Genomic DNA, 16,175 nt, shown 5'->3' on the forward strand with positions numbered 1-16,175 from the left:
GGCTGAACAATCATCTCCATACAAAAGCAGCAGATGTACCAGAACTTCTGCAGTAATGCAGGAACTTCTGGGACATGCTACTCTTCAATGCTTTAGAGGAGTGGTAGCTAGATGGGTCACCTCTTGGTTGGTCGGGCAATGAAGGAAAGGGTGTCCCAAGACCTCTACTCTTGAAAAGGCTGAGAGACAGCTGGCCAACTAGCTTCAAAATTTGTCATCAATATGCAGCTGTTGGGCAACATAACCCAACACGGAATAGCAGCAATGGGCAAGCACAACCTCTGACTGGCAGGAATTGGATGGAACTAGCTGGTGACCAGATGTGGCCTGTGGGCTGCCAGATGGCTATCCCTGTGATAGATAAATGTTCCTGAGGCAGAGTTCTTTCTGTTTCATGTTTGTTGTCAGCACAGGTAAATCTCAACAAATACAGAAAAAGTCCTTAAAAGTGCTGACTCTGCTAAACAGTATCAAAATCATAATTAACCATGCACAAAATTCATCACCATAAAACAAAATCATGTACCTTAAGAAGTAGCCAGCCTGCTATCCACTTTGCCAATTGTGCTGGCCAACTGATATGCCGATACAGATCAGTGTTCACTACTCCAGGATCTACAACATTAACGGTCACATGGCTCCCTTCCACTGTCAGGAGATGATGCAGCCGATAGCTGAACAATACAAGGGCAAGTTTGCTTTGAGCGTAGGCTCCGTGGGGTGAATAGAAGCAGCTGTAAGAAAGAAAAAGAAAGACAATTAGAGATATTGTATAGTTGCATACATGGAACAAAGCAACAACATTAGTAGTGGGGCTTCACGATGGGTTTATCACGTTGGTTGCAGAAACTCATTGAGTGATTTGTAGGAGGACTTTTGAGGAAATGTAGCTTTTACCATAAATTGTGATGTTAACAGTGTGTAGGTAACGGACTTACTTGCAGTGTAACAATATGAAGCTCAGAATACATTACTCTTTATGCCTTGAGATTCAGTATTGTGTGACTTTCAGAAGCCTCTTTTAGACTTTGTTAAATACATAGATCCAGAGGAGTTAGCCGTGTTAGTCCGTAGTGGCAAAATCAAAAAGAGTCCTAACATTTCTAACTCCTTTGAACCTTTACAGAAGCAAACTGATCTCCATATCAGAAGGAGCTGTTTGCATCTACATATCAGAAGGAGCTGTTTGCATCTAACCCGCCCTCCCCTCTCCTCCTCTATATCTGACCAGTTTCTTTTGGCCCTCCATGCATCTGACGAAGAGAACTGTGATTCTCGAAAGCTTATGCTACAATAAAATTGGTTAGTCTTAAAGGTGCTACTGGACTCTTTTTGATTTTGTTAAATACAGACAGTCCCTGCTTCACATTTCTCACAAAATAGGACAGCAGCAAATGCGAGCTTTGTTTTAAAATGTAAATTTGACTTGAATAATATGGAGAAAGCAAACATAAAGAATAAGATGTGAACAGCTTTTTCACACACTGAAGGCTGTGTCTGTCAAGTGCATCTCCTTGTTAATACAAGATTAAAGTCACCTAACTTTCACTCATATCTAGTTAGCCTTCAGTGTGTGAAAAAGTAGGATTTCCAAAACGCATATCAACCATTATTTTGCAATTAGGTCTTTGCATGCCATCTAAAGAAATTTTATAATACACCATTGGTAATACTGAGGATATTTTAACATACATTTTAGGAAAACTCCAAGCAGACCTGCTCAGAAGTAAGCCCCATATAATTCAATGGGGCTTACTACCAGGAAAATATCCTTAAAGCTTTTACCAGGGTTTTTTTTTCTGGGAAAAGAGGTGGCGGAACTCACTCCTGGGTCCATGTGATGATGTCACTTCCTGGAAGTGACGTCAGGGTGCAGACACCACCACCCTGGGAGTGCTCCTGCAATTCGGGCCCCCTTGCCTCCCCACCCCTTACTTTTCCCTCTAAGTGGTGCAGTGTTGTGAACCAGAAATCTATTTTGTGAGCAGCAACTTGCAAGTTTTAAGCATGCCTTTTCCAAAACCAGAATCCACTGAATAAAAGACTTTTGAATTAGATTTTCTGAGACATTGGTATTTGATGCCATCAACATGTTGATGACACCCACTTATGCATGCGGTTTTCAAAAGCTTAAAGTCTTAAAGGTGCTACTAGATTTTTTACTAGTTTGCAACTACAGACTAACATGGCTAACTCCTCTGGATATTAAAGAGTGCATCTGTAATATATGGAGTTCACTGCCACATGAAATGACAACTGCTAGAGGGTATTAGGGACTTTAAAAATGATTAGAGAAATGTGTAAATGAAAAGTCTATTCAGTTATTGTAGCATAAGAGTTAACAGGGACAGTATTGGACATTTGGCTCATGTGTGGCTTATCAGTCGGCCTTGGATGCATTATTCCTCTCCCGGTTTATGGGAAAACATGTGAAGCCATGTAATGAAAAATTTATATGCCCCAGAGAAACCAGCCCCCTCCAGGGTGAACCTTAGCTCAGGCTGAACTGACAAGTACAGAACAAGTAAACAGAGGTCTACAATACACCAATTGAGTGGAGCTGCCCTCCTAATCATGAGACACTAACCAGATAAGGAAATCAGGCAGATGGAAGAAGGGGGAAATTGCAACTTGCAGGGCATTGGTGTACAGAGGAGAACAAGCTGCACAGGAGCACAACCCTAGAAAGTTACTGGGCAAAGGGTTGCCAACCTCCAGTGGTATCTGAAATATCCTGGTATTACAGAGATCAGTTCCCCCTGGAAAAAATGGCTGCTTTGGAGGATAGATTTTATGGCATTATACCCCACTGAGGTCCCTCCCCTCCCCAAATGCCACCCTCTCTAGGCTTCAACCCCCCCCCCCCCAAATCTCCAGGAATTTCCCAACTTGGAGCTGACAACCCTAAATCAAAATTCAATATATAACAGCCAATATAATGAAAGCACAACTATCCTGCAGGGAATTCAGAAAGCATACCTTATAAGTGGAGGGGAATCTAAGTCCTTGTGGATATTATTTTAGTTGTCTGACAAGAAATAAAATCAAAATTTGTGCCTCAATCTGGGCAAGCTACACAAGTGCTTTGCGTATCTTTAGAGAGATCTTCTCCTAGTGAAAGGAGGGGGAACTCCCTCTCCATCTCTTATTGAGAAGCGACTGTGTGTCAGGCGGGCTGTTCTGCTCAGGGCTTCTCCTCACGGAGCAACCTTTTACTTTGCAATATAAACAGTTGGCTGGAGGAATGGTTTGTCTGTGCATGCCGCTGAAAAAGTGGCTTTGCTTCCCAATCCCAAACCCCCACCCCCGGTCTCTGTCTGCTTTGTGTGGGGGGGGGGGCAATGGAGCAGGCTTCCACCCCTTCCAAGCCAATTTGGCGAGGAGGAGGATCCTCTTGGAAATAACTTACCAAAAGAGAGAGAGAGCGATCCCCTGAACAACCCAGCTAGTACCTCTGTGCCGGCTGCCTCTCTGCCCGCCTCCCTTCCCTCCCCGCTCTTTCAAAATGGGATCCGGCCACTGCCTTTTGCCAGGGCTTAATTGCTGCCTGGCCAGCTAAGGTGCACAGCAGCAGAAAGGGCGCCTCGTTTCTCCTCGCCCGGTCTCTGGACGAGCTGCTTTCCTGGGCGTGCAAGCCATGCAGGAAAGCAACCTTTTAACCCTGCACCTTCAGTTGGGGAGGAGAAGTCCCCCCCCCCAACCAGCTGAAGGCTGGATTGACTCAGCTGCTTGACACAGAACTCCCCGCCAAACAGCTGATTTGGGGGGAGGGGTTAAAATGCCCCTTTTCGTGGCATCGCGCAGCAGCACGGAAGACAGTGGGATTTAATCTACCTCCTGCCTCTTATTTCTGCTGATGGGAGGGGGAGGATGGGGTTCCCTCCTCCCCCTCCCATCGGGTGAAATAAGTAGCTGGGTTAAATAAGTGGGTTAAATAAGTGATTCCCAAAGCAGCTTGCTGGTTTCTGCAATCACTGGCAGCTTTCTACCTTCAATAAATACCACTGAAATTCACAAGTGGCCAAATGATTTATAGCCATACTGAACACATACAAATGGTCACAACTGGTAAAGAGGTAGAAAAAAATCAGGTCCATACTCTCTCTTTGGGTATAAGATTATTAATTCAAAGCACATTCAAATTTGGAAGCAAGCCACTCAATCACTTGCCATTTTTCTTCTTGTCTTTATAGGAATTTACTGCTCTGTCTGCTAAGAACCTGCTCTTTTGGGGAAGCACAACCCCTTCCAGGATAGGTGGACTCTGCAGTCCCTGAGCAGCTTCTTCATTGAGCGATACCGCCTCTGTCTTGTCTGGACTGAACTTCAGTTTGTTTTGCGCAACACCTTTTCTCCAGTCTGCTTGATAGATTGTGCTATGCTGCCAGCACTGTTAAAGTTGCTGTTTGCAGTTAGATCAACACAGTCCCTATGAAGGGTTGTCAACTCCAAGTTGGGAAATTCCTGGTGATTTGGGGGGTGGAGCCAGGAGAGGAGTATAATGCCATAGAGTACAGCAGTCATTTTCTCTAGGGAACTGATCCCTGAAGTCTGGAGATCAGTTACAATGTTGGGAGATTTCCAGGCCCTACCTGGAGGTTGGCAACCTTATCCTCATTTAGAATGCCTTTGGAGATGTGGCAACTGATTTGATATACCTGGTAAATCCTACTTTTGGCTGGAATGCCTTTAGAAAAGTGATATTAAGCTGCCATTTTTTGCTTACTAGTACTCTTTTTGTGTCCTACCCAATTTCTCTTTTTAAAATAAATATTAAGATTAACCTCCACTGCTTAAATTTTTTTTCAGCCTGTTTTGGTCACAGAATGTTGTGAAATGAAATATTCCCCTTCATTACCTAGCTGTCTAATCTACACTATCTCAAAAATCCTCAGAGACCAGTGACAACAATATAGAAACAAAACAGCAATAAGCTTAAAAAATAACACACATTTGGATGTACAAGGGACTTATGCATCCTGCAAACACAATACCTGTATATTTCAAAATCAAATTATTATAATATTTGTATAATAAGTATGATTTGTATGATGACAGCCAGTGTGGTATAGTGGTTTGAGTGTTGGACTAGGATCTGGTCGACCCCGATCTGAATCCCCGCTCTGTCATAGAAATGTCCTGGGCGACCTTGGAAAAATCACACACACTCAGCCCAAACTACCTCACAGAGTTAACACAAGGATAAAATGGAGGAAGGAAAGACGTAAGTCACTTTGGGGACCCATTGGGGAGAAAAGTAGGGTATAAATGAAGTGAATAAAATATAGTACCACACCCTTACTCATTATGAAGGCACGCACATAACCAAATTGTCTTCACCACAATCTCATGAAGAAGGGTTAACAGAGATTGTCACTGGTGCAAGAGAAGTCTCTCAGAACAGATGGGGATGGCATACAGCAGCCATCTCTCTCTAGAAATGAAAAATCAGTGGCTTTTCAGGGGAAATATGGGTAGAATTTTGGAGATGACACAGCAGCCAGAAACCCATCCCATAGTCATCCCGATTGAACTACCTCTGTCCTCAGCAAAGAATAGCACACATACCATTATGATAGCCATTATAAACTGTTTCTCCTTCTAGAACAACACAGAACGTAATTAATCTTGTTTCAGCTGCTACAGCATCTTATGTTGTACTCGAGATGTTGCATGCTCATGCTCAGCTGAGCACAAGATAATATGTACTGTAACTATGGGAAAAGAGAGTACAACATGAGCCTACCAAGCTTTATGCATTTGTAATGGTACCTTCTGTACTGAGCTCTCCTATCTGGTTTTCCCACTGCTGACAAATGTGCACACCTGAAGGGAGACTGACGCATATTGACTGACATGAGGTCAGAATAATACAAGTAGCCACTTGATGTCACGTCTAAGCTCCTAGAGCCCCCCCCCCATTTGCCTTCTTTGAGCTTATGCTTCGGAGAGACATAATTGTGCTGAGTTCATGATTGACAGCTATAATTAACCTCACTGTTGCCAGTAGTCAGGTTTTCCTGGCTGGCACTTGTATATTTTACTCGTCAAAAACTGTGACACTTCCTTCCGCTATCTAACTCCCTCCAATTTCCAAGGCGCTAATCTGTCTACGAGGCACAATAGTATGTTAAGAATAAACTGAAGTACAGGGAGACAGCTATGCCTTGAAAACAGCTGATATGGCAACATATTGTGCATTTTGTAACATGGCTTATAACAAAAGGTTGATATATGCCTCAGCTTTAGCTCTCTGTAAGGAAGAGAGGCATGTAAGTACCCAAAAATGCTTCTTAATGATTTATGCCTTATGATATATGGCATGTTTATAACCTTAACTGTTGTCTAACCTTCTCTGCCTCAAATTGCTGTTAAATCTTTTCAACTGGCAATTATAGGTTTTTCGTTGCATAAATTTGGAATATTTTGCATAATCTCTAGTAGAAAGCTATGTCAGATTTTACCACTTTTCCCCTCTGGGAGAAATCACAATCAATATTTGAAGTATTAAAGGCACATGCCTAGACTGACTCTGACATGACTGAAAAAATGACTTCTGAACCGCAGATGTGATTCCCACCAATGAAGTGTTCCATGCAGTGCTTTCCTGTTGCAAGAGAATCTCCCACAAATAAATCTGTAGTTTCATACTGAACTGTTTACCTAGCACAAATACCTGGGAATGACAATCAGGTTGCTACTTAAGGTGAACACATGTGTGCATAGTCTGTGTATGTGTTTTATGTGCCATCAAGTTGTTTCCGACTTACGGCAATCCTATGAATGAAAGACCGCCAAAATGTCCTATCATTAACAGCTTTGCTAAGATCTTGCAAACTGCTGGACATAGCTTTCTTTACTGAGTCAATCCATCTCCTTTTGGGCCTTCCCCTTTTCATACTGCCTAAAATTTTCCCTAGCATTATTGTCTTTTCCAGTGAGTCTTGTCTTCTTATGTGACCAAAGAATGACAACCTCAAGTTTGTCATTTTAACTTCTAAGGAGAATTTAAGGTTCATCCACACCCCAAACATATCTTTCTGTTGTTTGCCACTTAGCATACAAATAGATCTACAGTATGTAACAGATGAACATTTCATGTACCTGAGGAATTGAGCTCTGACTTCCAAAAACTTATACTGGAATAAATTTTTAAAGTATCACTGGATTCCTTATTTATTTTGCTGCTACAGACTAACTCAACTACCCATCTGGAATTATGCTCTTTATAATAGACTTGTGAACAGGACTTTTCTGCACATGACTGGCTTTTCTTTCTCCTCTTCTTTATATAGAAAAACTTACTCAAACGAAATAGCTAAAGGAAATCACAAGTTTTCTTTAATTAACTGAAACACGGCAGAGTATACACAACTACGTAGAAAGGAGTAGGATCGTGCCTGTTGGCCCCAGTTCCAGATAAATATGCACATACAAGTGGCCTTGTACATGTTATTAGGATCCTTTATTTTTCAGTGGTCCCTCCCAACTGCATGTATAAAGCTTGTATGCATACAGCTCCCTGCAGACATTCATCCATGCCTGTTGAACCTGTGGGGCCTGTAATTATGAGACTGAGTTTCTGTGCATAAAGAGTTGAATATACTTTGATTAACTGTACTGGGGCAGTGCTATGAATCTCAATGTGTGCTTACACTAATTTGTTTAGATAGAAAAGGGGGAGAAAGAAGTAGACAGCATATGCTTCTTACGACTATTCTATAGTTATTATCGGAATGTGATGCCATGATTAGAGATGGGCACGATCTGAATTACGATTTCAAAAACTCCCCGATTTTGGCGTTTGCTCCATCATGACTCAGCTAATCGGTTCTGTCCATGGCAACCGATCCAGCGGTCGGGAGTTTGCTTGTTCGGGACATCAGATGGGTGTTTCTGTTCGGAATTGCAGACACTCTGGCGCTAGTAATTTATTCCCAGAGCAATGGAGTCAGGGAAATGAGCTGTGTTTGCCCTCCTTCTGTCGCCCTCGAAACACGAATGGAAGCCCAGCTTTCCTTGATTAGCAGGCTTCCTTCCAACCATGGAGCAGCAATCCAGGGGAGGAAGGCGGAAGGGGGTGGGCACAAAGGAAAGGCAAAAGGCAGTGTGGGTGGCTGGGAGGCCGCCTGCGCCGTTTGCCTTTCCCCAAGACAAGGGGCACGTGAGCAAGCCAGCCATCCCTTGTCTTGCGGGGCAGGTGAACTGCGCGAGCAGCCTCCGAGCCACTCGAGCTGCTGCCAGCTCCGCAGCGCACCAGGACAGCCGGCTTGTTGCTGTCAGAACTGTGGCTAGATAAAATCCTTACTCCAATCTGCCTTCTGCAATTAGACAAAAGTCCATTGTTTCCAAAAAGCATTTAATGAAGAAAAAGATTATTATAGTCCACTGGCCTGAATGCAATATCCAGGTTGGTACATATGCATTGTTACCAATGCCAGGCAAAGCAAGAGATACATATTAAATATCATAGCTGACCCATCCTCCCCCCACAGTTCTCAAAATATTCCCTTTGAAGCTGCAAAAGCGAAAGCTTCCCCAAGGCCGGTTCTTGGTGGAACGTCGGTAGCCAAAACAATGCTGGTTTGTGAGATAGCTGCCTGGGAACCTCTGCACCTGGGGAAGAAAGCACTGAACACTGAAAGGATTAAATATGGAGTCGGTTAAGCATAAGTATACAAAAGAGCATTCTGATCCTGACATTCTGCCCCCCCTAAGAAACCCCTCCCCGGTTTATGTGGATAGCGAGAGTGGAACGCTTTTACCAGCCTAGGGGCATGGACATGTACAGCACTGACCCACTCATCAAACCCAGAATCAAAGTCCTTCCACCTAATTAGGTAAAACAGCTGTTTTCGTTTGATTTTAGAGTCCAGTATTTGTTGTACTTCGTAGTGGGTCTGGTCATCGATTAACGTTGGAATAGGGGGGCCTTTGATGTGCCACTGGTTATCTGTTGGAGCCTTTTTTAGGAGGCTGACATGGAAAGTATCATGCACGTAGCGTAGGTTTTTTGGCAAATCTAAAGCAACAGTCACTTTGTTGATTACTTTACGCACTGGGAAAGGTCCTAAAAACCTTAAAGCTAGTTTCCTGCTGGTTTGAGATAATTTTAGGTTTTTTGTAGACAGGTAGACAAGATCGCCAGGTTGTAAATCCCATTCCGCCATACGGTGGCAGTCTGCGTATTTCTTGTAGTCCTGTTTGGCTTTGTCGAGGTGTTTTTTGATTAGAGTCCATTGTTGAGCTGCTTCCCCCCACCACTCGGTGACGTCCTGAGAAGCTGTAGTTGGAGGGGGGAGCGCTTCGAACGGGAATGGCTTAAAGTGGAAGCCATAAACTACTTTGAAGGGAGTTTCTCCGGTAGATGCGTGTACACTGTCATTATAGGAGAACTCTGCTAACGGGAGCAAATCAACCCAATTGTCTTGTTGAAAGTTAATGTAGCATCTTAGAAATTGTTCTAGTATCTGGTTAGTTTTTGCGGATTGTCCGTCGGTTTCTGGGTGATGACTTGAACTAAGCCCTTGTTCAATTCCCAGTAGTTGCAAAAGCTCCCGCCAGAAGTTGGCAACAAATTGCCCGCCGCGATCCGAAATCACCTTGGATGGAAAAGAATGTATTTTCACAATGTTTTTCATAAAAATATCGGCTAGTTTTCTAGCGGAGGGAATGGTGGTGCACGGTATAAAGTGTGCTTGCTTGGAAAACAAATCGACTACGACCAAAATACAATTATGTCCCTTAGAGGGAGGTAGATCAGTAATAAAGTCCATAGAAATAATCTCCCATGGTCGACTTGGCGTTTCTAAAGGTTGCAAAAGCCCCGGAGGCTTGCCCTTTCGGGATTTGGCGCTGAGACAGATGGGGCAAGAGGCTACGTATTGGGAAATGTCCTTGCGCACGCCTGGCCTCCAAAATTGGCGTTGCACCAAGTGGAGCGTTTTTAAGTAACCGTAGTGACCCGCCGTGGGGGCATCGTGACATCGTTGTAAAACATCCTTTCTCAGACATTTAGGCACATAAAAACGGTCTCCCCAAAGCCATTCCCCCATGGCGGATTGTTGCAGTTTGTCTTTGGGCGCCTCCCCCCCTCCTTCTCCACCTCGGCTTTCAGCTTTTCTCTCCACCCCTGATCGGGTGACGGGAAGGGCTTAGCGTGGCTGCGCATAGTCATCACACCCCCTAATTGCGTAGGCGAAAACACCGTGTCGACCGTCTCCTCCCTTTTGCTTTTATGTTGGGGCATGCGTGATAGAGCGTCAGCGAGGAAGTTAGTTTTGCCTGGTAGGAAGTTTAAGGTAAAATTGAACTTCGAGAAAAATTCCGCCCACCGCAATTGCTTGGCGTTTAGTCTGCGAGGGCTGCGCAGGGCCTCTAAGTTTTTGTGATCCGTCCAGACTTCAAACGGATGTCGGGCGCCTTCTAGCCAATGTCTCCAATTTGTGAGCGCTGCTTTAACACCGAAGGCTTCCTTTTCCCACACATTCTAGTTTCTCTCTGCCTCAGAAAACTTTCTAGAAAGGAAGGCGCAAGGTTTAAGATTTCCGTCCTCTCCTCGCTGCAATAATACACCCCCAATTCCCATATCGCTGGCATCGACCTGTACTATGAAGGGGCGGTTTTCGTCGGGGTGTTGTAGGACGGGTTCTGAGACAAATTGCTCTTTCAATTGATTGAATGCTGCCTCGCATTCGGGGGTCCATGAGAGCTTCGCACCAGGTTTTTTTGCTTGCTCCCCCTTGTCTTTCGTTTTTAACAGTTCAGTTAAGGGGAGCGTGGTCTGGGCGAAATTAGCAATGAAGTCTCTATAGAAGTTGGCAAACCCTAGAAACGACTGCAATTCTTTTCTGGTGGAGGGGACTTGCCAATTTAATACAGCTTGTATTTTCTCTGGGTCCATTTTCAAGCCCTCTGGCGATATACAATAGCCCAGATAAGTGAGTTTTGTTTTGTGGAACTCACATTTTGAAAGTTTAATAGGTAGTTTGTTATTCATGAGTGTAGTTAGCACCTTTTGTACCAGTTCCACATGTTCCTCCTCCTTGTGAGTAAATCAACACATCATCAAGATACACCACTACCCCCTGGTACAGAAATTCATGTAGGACTTCATTGATCATGGACATGAAAACCGACGGGGCGCCAGTCAAGCCGAAAGGCATTACTAAGTATTCATATTGTCCGAGTAGGGTATTAAACGCGGTTTTCCATTCATCCCCTTCTCGGATACGGACATGAAAGTAAGCATCTTTTAAGTCCAATTTAGTAAAGATCTTACCTTGGGCCACGACGTTGAGTAGATCTTTGATGAGTGGAATGGGGTAGGCGTTGCTAGCGGACACAGCATTTAGTCCTCGAAAGTCAGTACACAGTCTCAAGCCCCCATCCTTCTTTTTCACGAATAACACTGGGGCTGCATGGGGACTATTAGCTGGGCGGATGAACCCCCTTTGCAAATTGAGATCAATGAACTTCCGAAGTTCATCTCTTTCGTTGGGGCTCATAGGGTATAACCGACCCTTCGGCAGTGAGGCCCCTGGTAAAATTTCGACAGCACAGTCTGTCCTCCTATGCGGAGGGAGCGTATTGGCCTCTTCTTCTGTGAAGGCTTTAGTGAATGCCCTATATTGTTTAGGTATTTGGTTAATTTCTTCTTGGGTGAGTAGAGCTGAATCAGACATAGTGGGATTTCTTCCCCAGTTTTGATCCCAACGATGATTTTTGCACGATTCATGGGTGAAAGTAATACTCCCTTCTGCCCAATCAATGTGGGGGTTGTGATCACACAACCATTGGCTTCCCAGTATCAGGGGATATTTAGCTGTGGCACTAATGACAAAGGATCTGACTTCCCAATGTGGTCCCATGCCGGTTATGATCGGAGCAGTCTCTGTGGTAACCGGATTCATGTTAGTGCCATCCATTTGTTCAAAAATGACAGGTATATCCAAATCTTTCACTGGGAGTACTAGCCCATTAACTAAGGCAGGTGCAATAATGTCTCTAGAGCAGCCCGAATCAATAAGTGCTTGCACACGGATGTGCATCTTCTTGTCAGCATTTACTAACGTTACAGGAATGAACAGTATGGACCCCGGGGGTCGGTTCAACACCGGACCAGACTTACGTGTGATCTGCCGTTTGGGTCCTTTTACGACAGATCCATTTCGTTTCCCGACTCCGGGCTCTCGGGATTTCCTTCCCCGATTAGGGCTGTTTGATCGTCCTTGGTGATCTCCTCCAACTCCAGTCCTCTATCTGGGAAACTTTTCCTTGGTGCTCCCCTACTCCTCGGGGCAGCTCTGGGTACCGGAGAAGGGCGCGGTAGCACCGGGCTGGTTAGGGGAGCTGGGCGTCGTAATTGGAGCGGAGGTCTTTGAACAGGCCGATATGGGCATTGCGCTGCGAAATGGCCACCCTGGCCGCACTGTAAGCACAATCCCTGTTGCCATCTAGCATCTCGCGCTCCCCGGGTGGCATACCCGGTTCCCCTGCTCCCTCTCAGAGACAAAGGTGTGGAGGAGCGTCTTTGGCTCGGGGGTTGCTGATGTTGTTCCGCTAGGCGAACTTCCAGGAGTCGATTTTCAACTTCGCAAGTCAACTGTATCCATCCTAACAGTGTAGGCGGATTGTCTTGCATGAGCGCTCGGTCTAGTAATTTTGGATTCAATCCTTGTTTATACAAGATGATCTTGGTGGACTCCTCGCACCTTGGGCATTTGGCAGCGAGCTGTCGGAATTGTGTGGCATAGTCTCTAGCCGACATGCTGCCTTGTCTAATTGCTTGCAACTCCGTTCTAGCCCGAGTTTCCTCCAAGGGATCTTCATATTGTGCCCGAATGGCATCCACTAACCCTTGGAGAGTTTCTAACTCGGGGGCCCCCACATTATATAATCCCACGTACCAGTCAGCAGCTTTACCTTGGAGACGCGATCCCAGATGCTCTATCTGACTGGCTTCGCTTCCAAACAGGTGTCCCCAATGATTAAAAAATTGCACCACTTGTACCAGGAAAAATCCCAATTTGGAAGGGTCTCCATCAAAAGTAGCGTCCAGTTTGACCCATCCCATGGGTAAATCCTGTCTGGGGGTTTGATCTGGCATGGGATAAATGTCCATTGGCCCCAGTTGCAGCGGGGGCTGCCGCGGGTGGGGATACGGTTGAGGTTGGGGGGTCGGTTGCCTCGGCGTCAGCTGCGGGTGCAGAGGTTGTAGGGGCGGAGGGGCCACCGGCCCCGTTAGCGGTATCGACCCCGGAGATGGCAGGGGTCCCCTCGGTGTCGGCTGGCGCGGCGTCGGTCGGGTTGGCGCTGGTCGGGTGGGGCGAGGTCCCCTCGGCGAGGTCTGCGTTCCTTGAACCACCCTCGGCGTAATTGGTTGACTTGCTTGGGTTGTCAGTGGGTAAATTATAGGGGAAGTCGGCCCGTGTGGTTGTGCCGGCAAAGTTCCTGGAACCACCGTCGGTGTGGTGGGCTGACTTGCTTGGGTGGTTGGCGGAGGAATTATAGGGGAAGCCGGTCTGCGCGGCGGTTCTTCCTCCTCCTCCTCCGTCTCCTCGCTGCTGCTGGTATCAGTGGTTGCAGGCTGGTCTGGGTACCAGTCGTCCGGACACGGTTCACCGCCTTCTCCCGTCAAGAGGGATCCCCCTCCAGTGGCCCCAATCTCCTCACCCGTTTCCGACGGTTGCTGCGGCCATATCTGGTCTTGCAAGTTAGCCAGACTCTGGCTAATGCCAGACAGGCCCGTTGGCAGGGCCCTGTCTCTGTCTCCCGCCACTAAGACTGAAAGCAGATGTACAGCGTTGGCTAGACTCTCTTCCATATTCTGTAGTCTGTTCTCCAACCTCTGTACTCTGTCTGTGGACTGCTGCGGATCCCCCGTATCTCCAGTGGTTGGAGGGGTTGTCGGGTGGTCCGTGCTCAGCGTCTGTTGCCACGGCAGGGGTGCTTCCACCCCTTGTTCCTCCTGTGACCGCGCAGCAAGTACACCTTTGGTTAATCCAGTGATTGCTGAAATCCCAGAATCAATGGCAATGGTTCTACTCTGGAGCTGTGCCCATTGGTGCTCTCCGACATCTGGTTCCCCCGCTCTCGGGGTGACTTTGGCATAGTCCCAGCTCAGAGCACTTCGTTGGGAAGTATCCCCTTCCGTTCGCTCAGCCGTCCGGTTCCAGAACAGCCATGGACGGCCCTCAGCTTGCTCCGGTATAGATCCCAGGCTACGCCGGCTGTCCAACTGTATTTGGGTAAACATCGCGCTGATCCTCCGCTCCCTCGTCTCTCTGGGCCGGGCGCCCCACTGCGTCGGGGTCGGCACGCTGAACAATGGAACGGCTGATGCGCTGGGCCTCGTTCTCTCCGTACTGGGAGCGAGGGTAAAAATGGTTGTAACCGTGGATCCTTGTCTCCTTGGTACAACTTGAGAGGATTCCGAGCCTCGGGGACCGGGAGAGACATACGGATCGAACAAAGGGTCCCGGGGCGGGACAGCTTTGGAGTCCGTTTGATCCGGTTGAGGCATTGGAAAGATGATTGGTAACAAAATGTCAGAACTGTGGCTAGATAAAATCCTTACTCCAATCTGCCTTCTGCAATTAGACAAAAGTCCATTGTTTCCAAAAAGCATTTAATGAAGAAAAAGATTATTATAGTCCACTGGCCTGAATGCAATATCCAGGTTGGTACATATGCATTGTTACCAATGCCAGGCAAAGCAAGAGATACATATTAAATATCATAGCTGACCCATCCTCCCCCCACAGTTCTCAAAATATTCCCTTTGAAGCTGCAAAAGCGAAAGCTTCCCCAAGGCCGGTTCTTGGTGGAACGTCGGTAGCCAAAACAATGCTGGTTTGTGAGATAGCTGCCTGGGAACCTCTGCACCTGGGGAAGAAAGCACTGGACACTGAAAGGATTAAATATGGAGTCGGTTAAGCATAAGTATACAAAAGAGCATTCTGATCCTGACAGTTGCGTGGGCGGGGGCGACTCAGGAGCGTGTGCGCACATGCAAGAGCCTGACTACGGTTGCCCTGGGCGCTGGCCTCCCCGATTCCCGATTGCGGACCAGAAACGAGAGTTGATTGTTTAGAATTGGTGGCCTGCGTTCGGCAGCAGCCCAGATCCACGAACGGCTGAATTGGAATTTTTTTTTTGGATCGGGCCCATGTCTAGCCATGATTTCTCCAGTATCTAGTTAGCAGCCAGAACTGTTGTGTGTTTATTAAGCCATTTAGACAATCTTTTCTAAATTGTAAAGAAGTGGAAATGATTAGTCAATTCAAAAACTCGGCTTTTGTGGAATATATAGCTCAAGGCTTTAAGATGTTTTTTATAAAACACCCAATCAACTCAGCAGTGAGCTCTCAAAACTGTCTTGTAATACATGAAGACCACTGTCTGTTCATGAAGTGGCACAGCCACATGGTCATCATGACCATCTGTCTGAGAGGGACTGATTGCTTCTGATCTTTCCAAGCTATTGCTGGCACCAAGTCCTGCAGTGCCCATTGTTTTTATCAAGGAGCAATGACTTCCACATAGTCATTTTGTCAAATCCATCATTGAATTCAAAATAGTTTTGCATTGGCTATAAATTCCAGACAAGTTTTTGCTCCAAAGGCATTTTTACAATGATGAAATCATCTAAAATAAGTTTTGACATATAGTTTATTTTATCCTTTATAAATATATGGTCATTTCTTTTTCTGCCATCTTCTTTGCTGTGTAGGATTGCTTCTACTCTTTGATCAACATCCCACACAGCCACCTACTCTGCCTCGTCTCCACCTTTCATGTATTACTGAGACTGCCTCTTCCTCCTTTATCATCCAAGAACTTGATGTACATTCTTCTCATACTGTCATCCTTTCCTACCTTTGCTCCTCTATCATAGGCCTACTTTAAATTGCTGTTAGCTCCGATATAAGCCTGGACCTGCCATCTTGTGTTCAGAATGTTATTTTTCCTCTTATTTGTGCTCTTGTGCTATAAAAGAACATCTTTTTTGGTTATTTTTCCACTGATTTTCCATTCACCTCTCTCTCTTTCTATTTGTCTTCTAAGTAAAAACAACTGGAGCCCACTAATAAGTTCAACCCACCAAACTTAACTTCTCAATTAATTTGAAACCATTTCCCCATCTACATAGAAATATGCAAAAGTGTCTGTAC

The 16,175-nt window shown here is 45.8% G+C and overlaps 1 protein-coding gene across 2 annotated transcripts in view; it reads right to left on the bottom strand.

Moving 5' to 3' along the window:
* The window catches only part of LOC129326080 (E3 SUMO-protein ligase ZBED1-like), a 198,868-nt gene that overhangs the window by 64,942 nt on the left and 117,751 nt on the right, over nucleotides 1–16,175 (bottom strand). For both annotated transcript variants that reach the window (XM_054974186.1, XM_054974187.1), the window contains one exon: nucleotides 527–734. In XM_054974186.1, the coding sequence (XP_054830161.1) occupies nucleotides 527–734 (208 nt within the window). The remainder of the gene's footprint in view (nucleotides 1–526; nucleotides 735–16,175) is intronic.

The sequence above is a fragment of the Eublepharis macularius genome, chromosome 3 (assembly GCF_028583425.1).
Source record: "Eublepharis macularius isolate TG4126 chromosome 3, MPM_Emac_v1.0, whole genome shotgun sequence".
Classification (NCBI taxonomy): domain Eukaryota; kingdom Metazoa; phylum Chordata; class Lepidosauria; order Squamata; family Eublepharidae; genus Eublepharis; species Eublepharis macularius.